The sequence below is a fragment of the Podarcis melisellensis genome (assembly GCF_964234715.1).
Source record: "Podarcis melisellensis genome assembly, chromosome: 12".
NCBI classification, from domain to species: Eukaryota; Metazoa; Chordata; class Lepidosauria; order Squamata; family Lacertidae; genus Podarcis; species Podarcis melisellensis.
In genome coordinates this window covers 52,404,148-52,425,366 of record NC_138544.1, presented here as the reverse complement: position 1 = coordinate 52,425,366, position 21,219 = coordinate 52,404,148, and the positions used below count along the sequence as shown (strand labels likewise).

General features: G+C 45.7%; 2 protein-coding genes across 3 annotated transcripts in view; one reads left to right on the top strand and one right to left on the bottom strand.

The window, feature by feature from the left end:
• PLCD1 (phospholipase C delta 1) overlaps positions 1–14,356 on the bottom strand; it is a 63,663-nt gene extending 49,307 nt beyond the window's left edge. The window contains exon 1 of the mRNA XM_081931695.1: positions 14,002–14,356. Coding sequence (XP_081787821.1) covers positions 14,002–14,035 — 34 coding nt within the window. The 5' untranslated portion in view covers positions 14,036–14,356. The remainder of the gene's footprint in view (positions 1–14,001) is intronic.
• Positions 14,357–18,315: 3,959 nt separating this feature from the next.
• Positions 18,316–21,219, top strand: part of DLEC1 (DLEC1 cilia and flagella associated protein) — a 47,561-nt gene continuing 44,657 nt past the window's right edge. For both annotated transcript variants that reach the window (XM_081931453.1, XM_081931452.1), the window contains exons 1-2: positions 18,316–18,453; positions 19,919–20,059. In XM_081931453.1, coding sequence (XP_081787579.1) covers positions 18,391–18,453; positions 19,919–20,059 — 204 coding nt within the window. In that variant the 5' untranslated portion in view covers positions 18,316–18,390. The remainder of the gene's footprint in view (positions 18,454–19,918; positions 20,060–21,219) is intronic.

Here is a 21,219-nt window from a genome sequence, read left to right as displayed (position 1 = left end):
TATGGCATCCATGAAAGGCCTTGGAAGATGTTCTCCTCAAAAATCCAGTGTGGGGAGGGACACGGCTTGCTCTTCTTCCTCAGTCCCTGTCCACCACCCCCTCCGTCTGAGAGAGCTGCATATTCCTGCATTGCAAGGGCTGGATGATCCTCAGGGACCCCTCCCTTCCAATTTGATGATTCTGTGGTTCTAAACAGAAAGAAGGCAAAAAGCTTCTCTCTGTGAGTGGGCGGGCGCAGGGGCCGTTTTCCCATTTGTCCAGCTGCTGATAGGAGAAGGGAAAAGCTTTCCCAAACCATTTTGTGGTCCTGTGTCAGGATGCTGTCAGCGGTTCCCAGCTGGCTGCCCAGGAAAGTACAGTGGTACCTCAGGTTAAGAACTTAATTCATTCTGGAGGTCTGTTCTTAACCTGAAACTGTTCTTAACCTGAGGTACCACTTCAGTTAATGGGGCCTCCCGCTGTCGCCGCCACGCAATTTCTGTTCTCATCCTGAAGCAACGTTCTTAACCCAAGGTTAAGATTAGCGGAGTCTGTAACCTGAAGCGTCTGTAACCTGAAGCGTCTGTAAGCCGAGGTACCACTGTATAAAAACAAGGAAAAGTTTCTTACTGTCCTTTTTTATTTCAATCTTCGCAGAGACAGGCTATAGAACCCAGCCTCTTGAATAATGGCGTTGTCCCGAGTGAATCTCCACCTCCCGTCTCTTCCACTTCCTCATTCGTCACTTCTACGGGTGCTGCTACATGCCCTCTGTCTTTGAGCTCTTTGCTCTCCTACTTTCAAGGCTCGCCAGCTTCTGTGAGATGGAGGGTCTGGAATGCTTTCTAATGACGTGTCAGCCGAGTGTTGTTCCGGCTCTCCCAAGATTTCCCAGCTTTTCCACCCATCTGCCTCTGAGCTGCAACCTCCCTCAAACCCCTGTTGTAAATCTATACTGTCTTCTTCGTGGTGTGGCGAAGTGGTTAAGAGCGGTGGACTCGTAACCAGGTTCGCTTCCCTGCTCCTCCACACACAGCTGCTGGGTGACCTTGGACCAGTCACACTTCTCTGAAGTCTCTCAACCTCACCCACCTCACAGAGAGAGTGTTTGTTGTGAGGGAGGAAGGGAAAAGGAGATTGTTAGCCGCTTAGGGTAGTGATAAAGCGGGATATCAAATCCAAACTCCTCCTCCTCCTCCTCTGCCCAGTCCCTGAAACCCTGTCTCTTTTAGCCGGGGCAGCTGTTTTGTGGTGTGACACATCCCAGAAGCAATCATGTTGTGTCCCATGGCAGCCATTTTGTGACTGGCGCCCACGGCAATTTCTCAAAATTCCAAATGCGACCATTGTCCCAAAAACGTGCCTATTGGTGACCTCCGGCATACATAATTGCAGTTGTATAGATCTGGCTGCATTCCCAGGTGACCTCTTTACTGAGCACTCGTCCCCAGTTGCTTGCTCTAATCTTGCAGGGAGATTACATATATGACGCCTGCTGTTTATTGAGCATTCATTCTTATTTACTTGTGGTAAATAAGATGCTGCTTCGACCACTTGTTATGTCGCGTTTGCCAGTGCGTTTTCGCTGCCACTTTCCTTTCTGAACAACAATAAGAAGACCTTAACTCTGCATTGCGGGACGCAGGTGGCGCTGTGGTCTAAACCACAGAGCCTAGGACTTGCCGATCAGAAGGTTAGTGGTTCGAATCCCCACAAAGGGGTGAGCTCCCGATGCTCAGTCCCTGCTCCTGCCAACCTAGCAGTTTGAAACCACGCCAGTGCAAGTAGATAAATAGGTACCGCTCCGGCGGGAAGGTAAACGGCGTTTCCGTGCGCTGCTCTGGTTTGCCAGAAGCGGCTGAGTCATGCTGGCCACATGACCCGGAAGCTGTATGCCGGCTCCCTCAACCAGTAAAGTGAGATGAGCGCCGCAACCCCAGAGTCGTCAGCGACTGGACCTGACGGTCAGGGGTCCCTTTACCTTTACCTTTAACTCTGCATTGCATGAAGAACTATTTTCTTTTTTCTGTCCTGAATCTCCCAACATTCTGCTTCACTGAATGTCCGTGATTTCTAGGGTTGTACACGACTACCTCCCTATCCCCAACTAACCTTTTCTCTAAACTACGATGTCCCAAATGCTGCAACTCTTCCTCGCAGGAGTGTCGCTCTGCAAAATCTGGGTTGTTTTGGAAGCAGGTTAATTGCACCAAATGCACTTCAACTGCACATCCTGAATTTGCTTCAGTGAGACTAAATCCCACCTGAAAAATAGCACTCTGTGCTTGCTATGTTCCCCCAACTGAATATTCCTGCTGACAGTAATTTGAGTAGTAATCCTAGGAAGCAACACAACCGGATTAGAGTTATGATCCTTCTGCGATTCGCTTGTTTCACCCGTCGCCCTTGCTTTGTAACCTAAATGTTCCACCTTGTGGAAGTGTTACGAATCAGCAAGGCAGATCTGCAGTCCTTGCTTTAGCTCTGTGCCAATGTGCTTCTAACACAAGCTGAGAGCTTGAGGCAGCGTTGCCTCAACTCATCCATTTCTTTTGCCTTCAAACCCTACCCCCACCCCCAATAGCTTGCGACACATCCAGTTAAAGCACAATTGAAAACAACAGCACATTCAGCTTTGATCTGAATGTTGGTGCATAGGAAGCTACCTTAAACTAGTGCTGCCATATTTCAAAAAGTAAAAACCAAGACGGACACGGGTGGCGCTGTGGATTAAACCACAGAGCCTAGGACTTGCCGATCAGAAGATCAGCGGTTCAAATCTCCGTGACGGGGTGAGCTCCCGTTGCTCGGTCCCTGCTCCTGCCAACCTAGCAGTTCAAAAGCACATCAAAGTGTAAGTAGACAAATAGGTACCGCTCCGGCAGGAAGGTAAATGGCGTTTCTGTGCACTGCTCTGGTTCGCCAGAAGCGGCTTAGTCATGCTGGCCACATGACCCGGAAGCTGTACGGCGGCTCCCTCGGCCAATAAAGCGAGATGAGTGCCGCAACCCCAGAGTCGGCCACGACTGGATCTAATGGTCAGGAGTCCCTTTACCTTTACCTTAAAAACCAAGACACCCTGAAATGGTTTAGCTTTTTCTAGGAAAACCCAAACGTTGTTGAGAGCTTTTTTTTTTTCGAAAACACCAAAAAACCCCACAATTTTTCAATTGACTTCCTAATATCCAGCACAAAGAGCCGCCTTTCAGAAATCCCCCCCAGACGTCAATTCCTTCTTTGAAATCCTGGTAATGTCCAGGACAATTCAGATGTATGACAACCCTACCTTAAACTAAATCAGACCATTGCATACGCCGCAATCCCGTTGTTTTCTTGCACGAGCATGGCGGCCATTTTCGGTCCTACAATCTTGCACGATTTCACGCCACAATTCCAACCCCAAAAAGGGCCTTTCCCAGGGGTGCAATCTTGCACATTTTGGGGTGACATGCTCTCATGCAAAAGCACACACACACACCCCCAACGTGAATCTTTGGAGCTCCGTGATCCTGCATGGGTCACTGAGAGCATGGCCGTGAAGACATGTGAAGAGCTATTGGGAGTCTCCTATTCTCCTCAGAGAGCCACAATTCTAACAGCAGTTTAACAGATAAATTGTAGTTCTGCGAGGGGATCTCAGTACTGTGAACAAACTACCACTCCCAGGATTCTTTGGGGGAAGGCATGGCTGTTCAAAGTGGTATCACAGTACAGTGGTACCTTGGTTCTCAAATGGCTTAGGTAAAGGTAAAGGTACCCCTGCCCGTACAGGCCAGTCTTGCCAGACTCTAGGGTTGTGCGCGCATCTCACTCTAGAGGCCAGGAGCCAGCGCTGTCCGCAGACACTTCTGGGTCACGTGGCCAGCGTGACAAGCTGCATCTGGCGAGCCAGCGCAGCACACGGAACGCCGTTTACCTTCCCGCTGGTAAGCGGTCCCTATTTATCTACTTGCACCCGGAGGTGCTTTCGAACTGCTAGGTTGGCAGGCGCTGGGACCGAACGACGGGAGCTCACCCCGCCGCGGGGATTCGAACCGCCGACCATACGATTGGCAAGTCCTAGGCGCTGAGGTTTTACCCACAGTGCCACCCGTGTCCCTCTCAAATGGCTTAGTATGCTGCAAACCTGGAACTAGGTGTTCCGGTTTGCGAACTTTTTTCGGAAGCCGAACACTCTGTTTTGAGTGTTACGCTTCAGATTGGAGTGTTATGCTTCCGATTTGAGTGCTATTTATTCTGCGTTTTTGTTTTTACGGCTTTTTTTGTGTGTGTGACTGTGTGGAACCCTGTTCAGCTCCTGATTGATTGATTGTGTGACTGCAGCACATTGTTTATTGCTTTCATATTATGGCTCAATGGTCTCGTTAGATAGGAAAATTCATGTTCAATTGCTGTTTTAGGGGTTGTTTTTAAAAGCCTGGAATGGATTAATCCGTTTTGCATTACTTTCTAGGGGAAAGTGCACCTTGGTTTTGGAATGCTTTGGTTTTGGAACAGACTTCTGGAACGGATTAAGTTTGAGAACCAAGGTACCACTGTACTTTAAACATTTGGTGTGAATGCCGTCTTAGTCACACTGAGGCGTTGCAATAGGAAGGATAGTGGTTCTGGGCACCTTTGCATGGGCACCATGTTTGACAGTGGAACAGTCTACTTCAGGAGGTTTTTAAGCAGAGGTTGGATGGCCATCTGTCATGGATGCTTTGGCTGAGATTCCTGCATTGCAGGGGGTTGGACTTGATGACTCTCAAGGTCCCTTCCAACTCTGCAGTTCCATGATTCTATTTGTTCTTTGGTCGTTTAGTCGTGTCCAACTCTTCGTGTCCCCATGGACCAGAGCACGCCAGGCACTCCTGTCTTTCACTGCCTCCCACAGTTTGGTCAAACTCATGTTTGTATCTTCGAGAACACTGTCCAACCATCTCGTCCTCTGTCGTCCCCTTCTCCTTGTGCCCTCCATCTTTCCCAACATCAGGGTCTTTTCCAGGGAGTCTTCTCTTCTCATGAGGTGGCCAAAGTATTGGAGCCTCAGCTTCAGGATCTGTCCTTCCAGTGAGCACTCAGGGCTAATTTCCTTAAGAATGGATAGGTTTGATCTTCTTGCAGTCCGTGGGACTCTCAAGAGTCTCCTCCAGCACCATAATTCAAAAGCATCAATTCTTCGACAATCAGCCTTCTTGATGGTCCAGCTCTCACTTCCATACATCACTACTGGGAAAACCATAGCTTTAACTATATGGACCTTTGCCGGCAAAGTGATGTCTCTGCTTTTGAGGATGCTGTCTAGGTTTGTCATCGCCTTTCTCCCAAGAAGCAGGCGTCTTTTAATATCATGACTGCTGTCACCATCTGCAGTGACGTCTTTTAATTTCGTGGCTGCTGTCACCATCTGCAGTGATCATGATTCTGTTATTCTGCCCTTAGTCCCACAGTTGGGATGAGGAGGACTCTGATTCCCATGATGCCCCTGTTACCACACTTGCTTCAGCTTCTAAACTACCCTGGCCCTTCCACACTGCCCTCTCAGCCTCAGCCAGTATGGGCAACGGACAAGAAGCATGGGATTTGTATTACTAACACCACCAGGAGGGACATGGCTTCTCCCATCACCGGCCTACAGGAGTCGTTGCCATCCAGCAGATACGTTGAAACCTGGCCCGTCATAATGACAGACAGTGTGTTAATAGGATAATAACCAGCCATCATGGGATCGGAAGCATAGTTTTCATTGTGTGCGGCTGTTGCACATGAGAAAACAGGTCCTGAGAAGGAGGACAGGCAGTGCGTAATTTGAGGGGTGAATCACAGAGGACGGCTGCGTTACTGGAGTTCTCTGGTGAAGGCCGAAAGCAAAAATGTGATTAGTCACACCCGAAGCTCCTTCTGGCGCACATGCAGAACGTGCTTGCTTAAGCATCCCTGCCCAAATGAATTCGGCGCCTTGGCTATGTTATTTCAAATGCACTGCTTGTAATGTTTAGAAATACACTTGATTTGGAAAGCAATGGAGTGGCTTTTAAAACTCCAGGCAGATTGCTTATTGATAAGTTACCAGGATTAAATGCTGCCTGGATTTTAATTGGGAGAGTCTGACCCGTGTTGTGATTAATTGGATATAACTGCAACAAATAACAAACAAACAAAAATACAACCGCTGTTACGCGACAACTTGAGCCCTGCCCCATTATCAAGGCATTCTCACTTCCCATGAAATAAGTGCCATGGCTCTAAGTACGTCCTCCTAGTGGTGCGGCAACAAAACTGCTAGCACATTTGCAAAGAGATCATAAATGTTATTATTATTTAATAATATTCTAATGATTGTTGAATGTTACTTTTTGATGTAGGTTGCCTGTTTTAAAGTTCTGTTTTATTATCACATTTTTGTATTGCATTAGATTGTTATAAGGTGTACATTTTTTGTTTCTTCAGCTTGTAAACCGCCTTGAGTATTGTAAGATAGAAAGACGGTATACAAATTAAAAATGATGATGATAAATTTGATGCCTCCAAATTCATAGATCGCTGAAAAACCACATCCAGAATAAATGCATTGTTCTTAGGGGGAATACTGCTTTGAATTATGAATTTCTTTGAATTTTGAATTATGGTGCTGGAGGAGACTCTTGAGAGTCCCATGGACTGCAAGAAGATCAAACCGATCCATTCTGAGGGAAATCAGCCCTGAGTGCTCACTGGAAGGACAGATCGTGAAGCTGAGGCTCCAATACTTTGGCCACCTCATGAGAAGAGAAGACTCCCTGGAAAAGACCCTGATGTTGGGAAAGATGGAGGGCACAAGGAGAAGGGGACGACAGAGGATGAGATGGTTGGACAGTGTTCTTGAAGCTACCAGCATGAGTTTGACCAAACTGTGGGAGGCAGTGGAAGACAGGAGTGCCTGGAGTGCTCTGGTCCAGGGGGTCACGAAGAGTCGGACATGACTAAATGACAAAACAACAACACTGCTTTGCACAAATGTGTCAGTTGGGCACAATCACATGCAAAGATGCGTGCATTAGGAGGAATGTACACTTTGATGTTGATGGATTTTCACAAGTTCTTTTTTTAAAAAAAAGTGCAAAGCATTGTGGAGAACTGAATTTAATGGCTGAAAAAATGGGAACAGAAAAATGAGAGTTACAGATTCGCCCATATACGCTTCAATTCCTCTCCATAGTTATTTCCCCCCTTCCTGCTCTCCCTAAACTTCCGCGGGGGTATCCATCTCTCTCTTCCTCTCATGCCTGGAAAGTTTCTGGCTCGCAGATTTTCAAAGCTTTTCCCAGCCCCTTCGGGCCACCCTTCCCAACCAAGTCAGTGTTTCCATATGAGGCTGCTCAGAGCAGGCCGGCTTCCTCCGAGGTCCCCGCCCTGACCTAAGGGGGGAAACGCGTCACTTTCTGATGAAAACAAAAAATCTGAACTCTTGGAGACGGAGAAGGGAAGGAGGAGAGAGACTGTGAAATCAGGAGGAGGCTGAGTCAAGCCATGTCGGCCTAAAAATCCCCGCTTCAGAGATCATAAAAGAAATTCAAGTTCAGTGGCAGTGAAAAACGAATTGCGCCAAAAGCTGCAGCACGGAAAACAGGAGTGATGCGTCCTTGCAGCAGAGGCGCATCTTGGGTTTTTGAACCCTTGTGTGTTTGCAAAGTCGCTTGCAGGTCGATCCTAAGGCTGTTAACTCAGGAGGAAATCCCTCTGTGACCCCACAAATCAGGATTAAACTTCATTTGGTACTAAAAGTGCAGTTTCTACGTTGCAGTCCAGTGTGCGTTTTGGAAAGAGAAGTGGGACCAAACTGCGTGTTGTGTTAATAGCTGTGCCACTTAAATAATGATGATAATAAAAGCGACCGGGATGCAATCCTTAACACAAAGTAGCCGAGGGAGGGAGGCAGGGGGAGACGCCTGATCCCACCGAATCGGGACCGTGATGTGGGTTTAAGGGACGTTTAACCCTTTCCCTTGTGCCATTTTCCTGCCAGAAATAACCCACCCCATCCAGCGCTCTCCGCTCAAAGGTGAAATCGGCTGGTAGTATGTTGATGGGCAAACAGCAATTTTGTCAGGGGTTTGTGCGAAATTGGGGGGGGGGAGGACAAGTTTTAACAACTGCCCCCGCCTCCTCTTTTTGCAGCACAGCCCGGATCCGGATTTGGCACACAAACATCACATTCTCCCCCCCCCCCCCACATGGTTGGGAGGCCCTTTCTTACCAAATAAATGCAAAGTCCTAATTGTGTGTTTCAATAACAAGTAAAACATGAAGTGCAGGTTGGCTCCCAAAGAGCCATTGCAGGTATGTCTACTCAGAAGTAAGTCCCATTAATTTCGATGGGGATTTACTCCTGGGTAACTGAATTAAGTTAAACCACAGAGCCTTAGGACTTGCCGATCAGAAGGTTGGCGGTTCGAATCCCCATGATGGGGTGAGCTCCCGTTGCTCGGTCCTTGCTTCTGCCAACCTAGCAGTTCGAAATAATGTCAGAGTGCAAGTAGATAAATAGGTACCGCTCCAACGGGAAGGTAAATGGCGTGCGCTGCTCTGGTTTGCCAGAAGCGGCTTAGTCATGCTGGCCACATGACCCTGAAGTTGTACGCCGGCTCCCTCAGCCAATAAAGCAAAATAAGCGCCGCAACCCCAGAGTCGGTCACGACTGGACCTAATGGTCAGGGGTCCCTTTACCTTTTAACTGAATAAAGACTGTAGCTTTTGAATTTGTTTGGATGTTACGCTACCAATGGGCAAACTACTATTCTAAATATTGTAGGGGGTATGAAGGGGCATGGTTGCCTATCTTGTTTGTTTGTTTAAATTTTCATGCAACCTTTCCACCAAATGGTGCTCAAGGAGTAAAAGACATAATCAGCAAGTCCAAGGCAGCTAAAACCGATAAAACAGCTCACTATGAAGGCAGAAACCAGCGTATTTCTAGCAGCCATAACAAGGCAGTTTATGAGGTCAAACGTCCTTCTGAATACAATCTAGCTACTGCTTTTGGATAAAAAGGTTGTGCAGGTTTTTGGCATTGTTCCAACACCTGCAAATCCTATTTGAGCTAAGTTACCAGACGTCGTCCCCGTTTCCCGGGAACAGTCCCCAGATTTGCGATTAGGTCCCCGGACAAATTCCATCCCTGGAATTTCATCTAATGTCCCTGGGAAACGCAGTCTCAGCAGCCTGGAGCAGTTGGCTCTGGCTGGCTTCAGGAGCTGCCTGGAAGTCCCCATATGATGGTGGTGCAGGGGCTCTAAGATGCAGCTTCCAGGCTGCCTCCACCTTCCCTGACCCCAGCAACTAAGCTGTGAAGGGAGGCTTCATGCTGTCTATTGGAGCAGCCTCCCAACTCCTACTTGTGCGCAAGCAGGAGCAGGGCAGGGATCTCTCAGCTGTGAAGGGAGGCTTCAAGCTGCCTATCAGAGCTTGTGTGCAAGCAGGAGGGGGCAGGGATCTCTCAGGCAACAGGAAGCCTCTTTTTTCCAGCTGAGGAATCCCCACCCTCTCCTGCTTGCATGCAAGTAGGAATGGGACTGCTCTGATGGGAACCATTGCGCTGCCTGAGAGATCCCTGCCCCCTCTTCCTTGCACGAAAGTAGGAATGGGATTGGGGCTGCTCCGATGGACTTCCCCACCACCACCTCCATCGAAGAGGAGGGCAACCAAAATGGTCAAAGGCCTGGAAACGATGCCTTATGAGGAACGGCTAAGGGAGCTGGGCATGTTTAGCCTGGAGAAGAGGAGGTTAAGGGGTGATATGATAGCCATGTTCAAATATAGAAAAGGATGTCACATAGAGGAGGGAGAAAGGTTGTTTTCTGCTGCTCCAGAGAAGTGGACACGGAGCAATGGATCCAAACTACAAGAAAGAAGATTCCACCTAAACATTCGGAAGAACTTCCTGACAGTAAGAGCTGTTTGACAGTGGAATTTGCTGCCAAGGAGTGGGGTGGAGTCTCCTTCTTTGGAGGTCTTTAAGCAGAGGCTTGACAACCATATGTCAGGAGTGCTCTGATGGTGTTTCCTGCTTGGCAGGGGGTTGGACTCGATGGCCTTTGTGGTCTCTTCCAATTCTATGATTCTATGAAGAACCAGCAACTCAGGGGCTGCCCAGGCTCAAGGTGGCGGCTGCCCCTCTGCCACCGCCATCGCTGCAGGATCAACATCCCGAACTGTGTAGTATTTATTTATTTATTGAAAGTGTCCCCGGATTCATTAAAAAAAATCTGGTAACCTTAATTTGAGCAGGGATGGAACACCTCAGAACAATCTGTGTACACAAAGGGTAATATTAGTGACTCCTACTAATTTTATTCTTCTAATGCTCCCAGCTAAAAGCGGAATTGCAGTAGAGTTTCCACACTATTGGGGGCGTTGTGCTTTTTGTGTGTGTGTGCATCCTGCTATGTTCTTTCCATATCAGTGGGAGCGTCACCGTTGCTGTAGCTGGGGGAAGTCTAGTTCACTGAGGAAGTCATTTAAAAACAACAACCAAGTGATCCTTAATAAAAAAAATTTAAAAATCAATTATTTAATTACAAACTATGCACTTATTCATTTAAGCGTACGTAATTAGGAACATAGGAAGATGACTTTTACTGAATCAAACCATTGATTGCTCCATCAAGGTCAGCGTTGTCTATTCTAGATGGTTTTAAAGGGTGTGTTTGTTTTTATTTGCTTATGACTTCCTTCTGGACTTCCGAAGAAGCAACAAGCTTCTTTTTCTCTCTCTCTGGAGGAAGTGGAAACATTGAAAGGAAGTTGGTGGGGAGACACACCTTCATTTTGGGTACAGTTTCATCTTTGGTGGTTCCGGCTGTAAGATCGTATCTCCACGCTGCTGAAAAAACATACGTATATATAACGATAGTTTTTTATTGGACCAGCCTATGTTGGTGTGGGAGAGAAAGGCCTGCAAGCTTCACAGGTCTCTAACAGTGATGTTGCTTGACATAACAGTTCTGCAGAATCTGGAAGACTGCATGGGTTGTCCAAATAAAAGATATCCCTTTATCTATTTACGTAACCTCCTGCACCTTTCGTGTGGGGTCTTCTGTCCCTTTTCAGCTATTACACAGTATGGAACTTGGGGGGGTCATTTTACTCAGAGCCACAAAATCCACACACAGCAAATTCTATTTTTGCAACTATTGAAGAACGAAACAACCTCACACTCCTCCATTCGTGTGTTGGAAGAATCTGATAATGTAATTGGTGGCGCGTGTATTCTCTATCACTTCTTTTCAATCCTTCAGTACAAATTCTTTACATACAGTGGTACCTCGGGTTACATACGCTTCAGGTTACATACGCTTCAGGTTACAGACTCCGCTAACCCAGAAATAGTACCTCAGGTTGAGAACTTTGCTTCAGGATGAGAACAGAAATTGTGCTCCAGCAGCATGGCAGTAGCAGGAGGCCCCATTAACTAAAGCGGTGCTTCAGGTTAAGAACAGTTTCAGGTTAAGAACGGACCTCCGGAACGAATCAAGTACTTAACCCGAGGTACCACTGTACTTATAGCTACATCCTCATATATTTAGCAGGCAGGAATAATTAGACTAAGGCTGCAATCGTATGCTTCCCTGGGAGTAAGTCCCATGGAACTAAATGGGACTTACTTCCGAGTAGTACTGGACCATTATCAGAGCTAAGAGAATGACTAAGAATATGAGGCAGGAGAAGACCCCAGTTCCAATCCTACCACCCATAAACTCCCCAGGTGGTTTCAGAGAAACCCCACTTTGCCAACCTCAGACATCACAGTTGCAAAATGGAGTCTATTATTATTATTATTATTATTATTATTATTATTTATACCCAGCCCATCTGGCTGGGTTTCCCTACTCACTCTGGGCGGCTCCCAACAGAATATTAATAATAATAAAGCGATAAAACATCAAACATTAAAAACTTCCCTAAACAGGCCTACCTTATGCTAGCCTACCTTACAGAAATGTTCTAAGGATCGCTTAAGCTGGTGTTTGCAAAGGCTGTAGACTACTGGGGTGGAATGCTACACAAATATTTAGTGTCCCCATTTTAATTTTAGACTGGACTTCTGGTCAATATGGCATTGAGGCAGCCAGCCAGTCGCAGAGCTCCCAGATAGCAGAGTTTTAATTTAGTCTTCATTGGGCTTAACTTGTTTTAAATCAATTGTTTTTATGTGGAGGACAGATGGCTCTGGAGCTTCGGCACAAAATTGCAAAGAACTGGCCTTGAGTGGAGATGTTTTACCCGCCTCCTTTTACGGAATTTCAGGCTGCCTAGCCCTCAAGGAAAAAACCTGTTTTCTTGTACTTTGTAAAATACCATGCACGCTGATGACATAATAGCGTGCCCGTGTAACAACAAAAGTAATTTACCTTAAGTGAAAAACAGGAGCAAGTATGGTGATTAACAAGTCTTAAAAAGAAGCCTTTTCTACTCCTTGGGCTCAGCTTGCTCTGAGTATGACCAATATTGGCTGTCAACTGGTGCCATTGCCAGTCAAAACTTTGAAAATACAAAATAAAAAACTTCACTTCAGCACTGAGAACGTCTTGGGAAGGGCAGTAGCTCAGTGCCAGAACATCTACTCCGCATGCAGAAGGTCCCACATTCATCCGCCAGTGTCTGGGCAGGCAGGACCGCAAAAGGCAACTTCATATAGAAACACAGAATTGTAGCGCGCGAAGGGACCACAAGGGTCATCTAGTCCAACCCCCTGCAATGCAGGAATCTTTTGCCTAATGTGAGACTCGAACTCACAACCGTGAGATTAAGATTCTCGTGGTCTACTGATTGAGCTGTTCTTACACATTCCAAACAAATACAGATTTGCCTACAATCCATAAAATGAATTTTCAGATTTGGCTTTGTAAATAATGCTTTGATTTTGTTATCCCAGAAGTTGTACTCTCCAATAAAAAGGTAAAGGGACCCCTGACCATTAGGTCCAGTCGTGACCGACTCTGGGGTTGCGGTGCTCATCTCGCTTTATTGGCCGAGGGAGCTGGCGTACAGCTTCTGGGTCATGTGGCCAGCATGACTAAGCCGCTTCTGGCAAACCAAAGCAGTGCATGGAAACGCCATTTACCTTCCCGCCGGAGCAGTACCTATTTATCTACTTGCGCTGGTGTGCTTTTGAACTGCTAGGTTGGCAGGAGCAGGGACCGAGCAACGGGAGCTCACTCCGTCGCGGGGATTCGAACCACTGACCTTCTGATCAGCAAGTCCTAGGCTCTGTGGTTTAACCCACAGCGCCACCCGCGTCCCCGTACTCTCCAATTAGTTGTTTACCAAAAAAAAAAGTAGTAGCAATTAACCAACATTTGCAAAGTTGCGATGGTCCAAATCCGAAACAGCTCCCGGGTTTCGGTGAAACAGATACACTGACCATGTATTAGTGCTAATTTTAGGTCTCCATTCATTACATGCCAAGATCTGTTGAGTACACAAAGAATAAAAACACTTCCCCTGTGAAAGAGGTTATACAGAGTTGTGGACTAAAAGCAAGCCAGTGTACCAAATTGCAATCTAGCTTCACGAAATATCAGACGGTATTTCAATACCGTAACAAAGAATTACTTTTTCTTTGACAAAAATGCAATTAAAAAGTGGTTGGTTTAAAAGAGGTTCAGCTGGAGCGGTCTCTTTTACTATCCTTCAATAAACATTTCTCCAAAGCAGAGCCACAAACGGGAACAAATATAATATTCCGCTGGGATGAACTATTTTTCTTCCCACAGCAAAAACACTGATCAATAAGTGGCGCGATGCCTGGGCAGCACATCGCTCAGATCTGCCTTTGACAACCTGGTGCCCTCAAAAGTGTTTTGGACTATAACGGCCATGCTGGTTGAGAACAGTCCGAAACATCTGGAGCGTGCCGCACTAGCAATGGGCGACTCAAAAATTCAGCGTGGCTGCGCATGAGGACTTTGCGCACCCTTAAGCCAGAGGCAAGGGAGCATTTCTCAGCAGCGTTCAACCGTACACACGTCTGCCATAAATCATTGCAAGTCTCGACTCACCATTAGAGGCCAAGGGGCTGCCGTTGTGCTCCATTCTCTAGGAAAGTTTCGCCGGAAAAGGCACTTCTGCAGCTGCGGCAGATGTGGTTGCCCAGATGTTGGAAGCAAGCCGAGGGGACCGGTTCCTGCAAATAATTCTGCAATCCAGGCACAGCCTTGGCGGGGCTTGTGAGAGGCTCCTCGTCTCTTCTGTCCAGCAACTTTTTGCAGCACCATAGGTTTCTCGGAACGCAGAGAAGGGTTCTCCGAAGGAGGAGTCCAGGCCACAGCAGCGTGTCTCTCTTTTTCAGGCAGAGAGGGCCCTCCTCTGATACTGACGTCTCTGCTGGCAGCTGTGCAGGGGAAAGCAAACCGGGCCTCCGCCCAGTTGCTCATCACAACCCTGTCATTTGGCAGCTGGAATGAAAGTCTCTGCTAGCTGGGCCTTTTGGCGTTGACAGGGATATTTAAAGGCCATGGGGCGGGGAGGGACAAAAAGGAGCGACACAGCAGAGAAGAGGGTCAAAGGCAATGTTCCCAAACTGAGAGGGGGTGGGGAATCCCAAACGATATGCATGCGTGGAAATCTCTAAAAACAGAAACAGTTTTGCTATCTCTATTGCTTTTTTAGACAAGAAAGCAGTTCCAAGATGTTCTATAGTCGATATCCCTTCCCTGTGAAAGACACAGGGTGCTATTTCCTTTTTTTATGTATGTAAATTTTTATTAGTTTTTTAACATACCATTTTCAACAGTAATGAAACGTTGAATTATACAATTTTTTGACTTCCATCAATCCTGTCTGGAAATTTTCCAATCTAATCTAATTTCTTACTTTCCCTATTACATTTAAATCTCATCACTGATATCTCTATTCTTTATCTACTTTGTAACTTTGTTTCATATATTTCTCCTTACAAAACCTCTTGTAGTCCTACTTGCGTAATATGTTGATTACAATTGCTCTTCAGACAGTTTGACACGGGGTGCTATTTCCAGCTGAGCCGTACCAGACCAGACTTGAAATCAATGCTGTCTTAGCTCTTAATTACTGCATTAAAGCATGACGCCCAAAGAGGTACAACATCTCTCACTCACTGTATCTTCAAGCTGGTAAAAAGAAAAACGACCAGCAAGCAGATTTTTGCCATGCAGCTGAGAAAAACTGGTAGGAGCCCTGCCAGAAAAAAAGAAAACAGAAAAGCAGAGCTTCAGAAATAGACATGAAACACACTCAGATTAGAGACTTGAAACTTCAAAGGTTTGAGGGTGTCTAAACAAGGACACAAAAATAATCCTGGATCTGAGCTTTGTAATTTTGGAGATTTGCAATGGAAGAGAGGGTGGGAATTTGAGAAGGCAGGCCACATTCCCAAGGTTGGCAGAATAGGATAATGTCGCAACCCATCAATCAAAGCCATTATGTTAGCTCCCTCCCTGGGGTCCATCGCCCTCCTTGTTTTCCTCTTTGTGCAGAGAAAGCCAGTGAAAAATTGCAACATTTAAGAGTTTTCTTTGCAATTAGAGAAATGTTGCCAATCTTGTTCTTGAAGGGTGTGTGGAAGTTCACCCAGCAGGGAACATCTTCTGGTGTGGAATTCCCCCCCTCCCCCCCCCCCCCCGATCCTGAACAGTGACATTCCTTTGAGATGATGAAACAATGTGCTCCCTTGGGTTTTATTGGACCAATGGAATGGATAATTAAAAAGCAGTTTAGTGGGTGCGTCTGTGCATTAGTCAGGACCGATTGCTTTTCAACAGTAAAATTGCAAGGTTGTTGTTGTTATATTAAGCCCACAACCAAATAACTGGCTGGATAGTGTAAAGTCCTAGCAGACTCAATCAAACAAGGGAATCAGGTGCTAGGGACCCCTTTTGCTAGGGATTTTATTCTCTGCAACATTATGTGCAAGAACAGGGAACTGAGGAGGTGGAGGCATGAATTTCCAGCTGCACAGCTGCTGAGTGATGAGCAATGCTTTATTGCATGGGTAGGCAAACTAAGGCCCCGGGGCCGGATCCAGCCCAATTGCTTTCTCAATCTGGCCCACGGGTCCGGGAATCAGCATGTTTTTACATGAGTAGAATGTGCCCTTTTATTGAAAATGCATCTCTGGGTTACTTGTGGGGCATAGGAATTCATTCATTTCCCCCTAAAAATATTGTCTGGCCCCCCACAAGATCTGAGGGACAGCGCTGAAAAAGTTTGCTGACCCCTGAATTGCAGCGGCAGCCCATGTTGCAATTGCACTGTTTATTTTTTCAAAAATGCATGCCACTGTTTCCTAAAATATATCAAAGCAATGTACAATGTGTACATGCAATAAAAGCTACAGATCAGTGCCAACCATAACAGATTTTTCTTTTTTTTAATTGTCTGCATAAGCCTGGTGGCACAGAAAGGTTTCCAGCAAACATTTGTTTGTTTGTTTGCTTAAAAAAAACACACTTAAAATTAATACAAAAACGCCTGCTGGATTTCCATCGGGGGAGCATGCCACAAGACCGGACGGCTGACACCGAAAGTTCAGTTTTGTGTTGACCGTCACATCAGCTTCGCCATCTCGGGGTACAACCAAAGCAGCGTTTGTGGGTGATTTCAGTGATGGAACTGGCATTTAACAGCTCAGAGTAGCAGGCATAGGGACCAGGTTTGTTCTGTACTGAGGACCTTGCATTTGTATTTAAAATTAAATCAAAATAACCAAAGGGCATGATTTCTGAGGGGTTTTTCCTACAATCAAGTGGTATATATATTTTATGAAATTTCACACAAACACACATATACCGATATATATACTGTAACTGCTACCACATTTGCAAAGCTCAGCAAGATCTGGTATGGTTTCAAACTGAATGCGGGACTGAGTGTTGAGATTCGTGTGTTGCAAGGGTTGGGCTAGATCAGTGGCGTAGCGTGGGTTGTCAGCACCCGGGGCAAGGCAAGTAATTTGCGCCCCCTAACCCGTGGATTTGCGCCCCCTAACCCCCAGATGTTGCGCCCGGTGTGGCCGGCCCCGCTGCACCCCCCACGCTACGCCACTGGGCTAGATGACCCTTGGAGTCCCTTCCAATTCTTAGGATTATAAAGCTCGGTAGAGCATGAGGCTCTTCACCCCAGAGCCGTGGGTTTGAGCCCCACACTGGGTGAAACATTCCTGCATTGCAGGGGGCTGGACTAGGCAACCCTCAGGGGTTCCTTCCAACTCTTGGATTATATATCCTCCTTGTGTGGGTCAAAGGTGTTGGAAATGTAAAGAAAAAGAGGGTACTTTTTATCATATGTGGTGGACCTGCCCCAAGGTGAAAGACTTCTGGGGAAAGATTTATAATGAATTGAAAAAAAAATGTATAAATATACGTTTATTGAGAAACCAGAGGCCTTTCTTCTTAGAATAACAGGTCTGGAACTGCCCAAGAAAGATGTAAAATTATTTTTGTATGCCACAACTACCGCTTGAATTTTATTAGCTAAGAATTGGAAAACACAAGAAGTTCCAACAGTGGAAGATTGGCAGGTGAAGATGATGCGACTTTTCGGGGCTAGCCGACCTGACTGGAAGAATCCGCGACCAGAAGGAGGAGGACTACCCAGAAGAATGGATGAAATCTAAAGACTATTTAGTTAAATATGTTAAGTTAATTTAATTGGAAAAGCTTGTAAATACCAGATAGGCTTAGGATTTTAATACGTTAAGTGATGAATTAATATGTGGTAATGCTGAATTGAAAAGAAAGAAAGATGTTAAGTGAATAAGTTAATTCTTTAAGAATATTGGTGTTGGAAAACCGTTAAAATGATTTACACTGAAATTCAACCAGGGGGATACGAGGAAGTCACTTAACAAAGTTACTAAGTTTGGTATAAATATAGTGGAGATTTATGTTTGTTTGCATTGTTTGTTTGTTTATTTGTTTGTTTGAAAATCTTTTGGAAAAACCAATAAAAAAATTTTTTGGGGAAAAAGAAAGGCTCATAGGAGCGGCTTATTCTTTCCCTTCTCGCCGCCCACCCTCTGCTTCTCAGTCTAAAATGAAAATAAAAAGCGCACAGCCCTGTGCGCATTCACCTAGGGGAGGAAGCCCCCTAGATCAGATCCGGGCTGAGAAATCATTGCAAAGCGCTGGGCTGAACCGCTTAAGATAAAACCGCGGAGGGCGGTGCAGCGCGGAGACGAACGGCACTCTGCCCATGCTCAGAGGCAGTCCCGCTGCAGAGGAACAAACGGGGACTCCGGGAGAGAACGTTGGGAAGCCTGCTCGGCCACGCCCCTCTCCGGGCGGGAGGGGGCGGAGGAGGAGGAAGAAGAGGCGGAAGTGAGGCCGGAAGCCGCCGTTGCTAAGGGCCGAGGGAAGCAGGCCCTTAGCAACGGGGAGAAGCTTCGCCGGGCGGGAGCAGCGGGAGGCGCCATGGCTCGCCAGAGCCCCGAGCCCTCCATGGGCAGGCACAGGCCGGCCTCGGAGCTGACTCAGGTGAGGGAAGCGAAGCCTCCCGGAGTCGTGGGTTCGAGACCCCTCCTTGGGTCAGAGGTTTCCGGCATTGCAGGGGGGCTCGGCTGGATGACCCTCGGGGTCCCTTCCGAGCCCCTTCGACAAAACTCGCGCGTCATAGGCTAGAGCTTCTCTGGGCATGCGCAGAGAGCCCTGCATGCGCATATCTGAGGAGTTTGGGTTTTTTGCATGGGAGGGAAAGGTGTGCAGAGGCTTCTCTGAGCGTGTGCAGAGCGCCTTTCTTTCTCGCTCTCACCCTCAGCGCCGCTGATGTTTGGGGTTGTTTTTTTTAATTAAGATTTTTTATTGATACAACAAGAAAAAACACAAAGACCAAATTACACACAGGAATAACTATAGACACATAATTTTCTTAACAAACAATATAACGTATATTGGTCTTAACACTAAAGACCCAACCTCCCATCTATTCCATATTTCAATTTCATGATACTTATTGCCAATACACACTTTTATCATAATTAAACTTATTCTTAATATATCTAATTTCGTATATCTACCTTGCAGCTATTACTGAAGTTCCTCATGTTTGGTTTTTGAAGGGAGCTTCGCATGCAATTCCGACTCCTCCTCTGAGCGCGTGCAGAGTGCCTTTCTTTCTCGCTCTCACCCCCAGTTTATCCAAAATTTTATTTTGAGGGTGGAGTGGAAAACGTCCCTTATATGCATGTTAACTCGGCTGCATTGGCGTGTATTTAAAAGGTTGCGCCTGGACACACACGCATACATACAGACTAGAGCTTCTCTGAGGATGTGCAGAGTGCCTTTCCTTCCGTAACACAACTGAGATTTAATTTTGAGGGCTGGGAAGGTTTATCCCGTGTGCTTTATTATTCTGGTGTATTTGCATGTGAAAAGACTTGTGTATACAAAAATGTATTCAACCTGAAAAACATTACCGACACCTGCTTTCCAGAGTAAAGAATGTTAGCAGACTACTTTGGGAGCTGCTTTGGTTTGCAGCAGATTTTGATACGAAGCCTTATGTTGTTTTATGTATTTCGTGTTGTTTTTTAAATTTTGTACACCGCTTTGGATTTTAAAATAAAATAAAATGAAGTGGTTTAAACATATACTGAACCTAAATAAACTTTTTCATTCCGTCCAGCAATGAACATTCTACATTGACCCTCTAAACAGTTGTTTTTTGCTGAATTTCAACTTTTAATGGAAGTTTGCTATACATCCTGTTTATCAAGGTCATCATTGCAGACTGTGGTATTGTTTGGCCTTCGGGTTAACCTCTTCTGAGTCAGCTGCAGTTATGATGATGAGATAAAGTCTTTAGTAATTATTTCTCCATTTTTATTACATTTTATTTAAATACCTAGTCCTCCTCACTCTGGGACCCGTCTGAAATATTCTGAAAATCACATCCAATCTCCAAAGCTTTTTTTTAAAAACCCTTTATTTTCTTTCTGTGTAGGACATTTCCCATCTGCTGGCAAGTGTCTTTAAGCAGATGTATACTTCAGAGTTCATAGCAGCGAACACAGTGGAAAATATGATCAAATCCCGTGGAGGAGACAATTTCCACCATGAGCAGTTTGTGAAAGAGTTGCAAAAGGTAATCTTTCCATTCAGTCCTGTAGACTCAGTGCTATGATTCGAACCAGGAAAATGTGTTGTTTTGTTCCTGTTCAAAATGAAAGTACAGTGGTACCTCGGGTTAAGTACTTAATTCGTTCCGGAGGTCCGTACTTAACCTGAAACTGTTCTTAACCTGAAGCACCACTTTAGCTAATGGGGCCTCCTGCTGCTGCGTTGCAAGAGCATGATTTCTGTTCTCATCCTGAAGCAAAGTTCTTAACCTGAAGCACTATTTCTGGGTTAGAGGAGCATGTAACCTGAAGCATATGTAACCCAAGGTACCACTGTATCTCGAAGAAATATATATATATACAGAGAGAGACCAATATTATTTATTACTTTCTTTTTTTTAAAAGATATTTATTAAAGTTTTCAATATTAATACAATAAAAATAAAAAAGAAAAAATAACAAAAATAACAAAAATAAAAAATAAAAGTAATTAAAAACACACAAAGTTTCAATTACTTATTCTCCATTAACTTATTTCCCAGACCTCCTCATACCTCCCTTTTTTGTATTCCAATTCAGATTGTTAGTTCAGCAAATCCTTATTAATAAATTTTAACCTGCTTCTAGACCTTGTTTCCCCCCCCCCCCCATATTCTCTTAAGACATTACAGCTGGAAACCACTTAATTTCTATCCAACATCGTTCTAACATTCATTAATTTTGCAATATTATTTCTGAAGATAGTCTTTAAATTTCTTCCAGTCTTCTTCCTCCGACTCTTCTCCCTGGTCTTGGATTCTGCCAGTCATTTCTGCCAGTCCCATATAGTCCATCACCTTCATCTGCCTATTACTTTCATCACACCTGACCTACCTTATCTTGTGAAGATAAAATGGAGGGGAATCATGTACTCTGGCTTGAACTTCTTGTAAGAAAGGCTGGATATAAAAGTGATAAACAAAAGCCTCACTCAGCCACAAAGCAAGGCTCTTTCCCAGCCCTAGCTGGAGATGCCAGGGATTGAACCAGTGAATTCTGCGAGCAAAGATGCTCTGCCACTGAGCTATGATGGCAGAAAGGGTCTTTAGCTGGCAGCAAAAACTCAGTAAGAGTCAGACGTACCTTGGAAGGAGACTCATATGCCAGGGTTGGAAACAGGACATGTTTGAGTTTGCTCTGAGCGTGT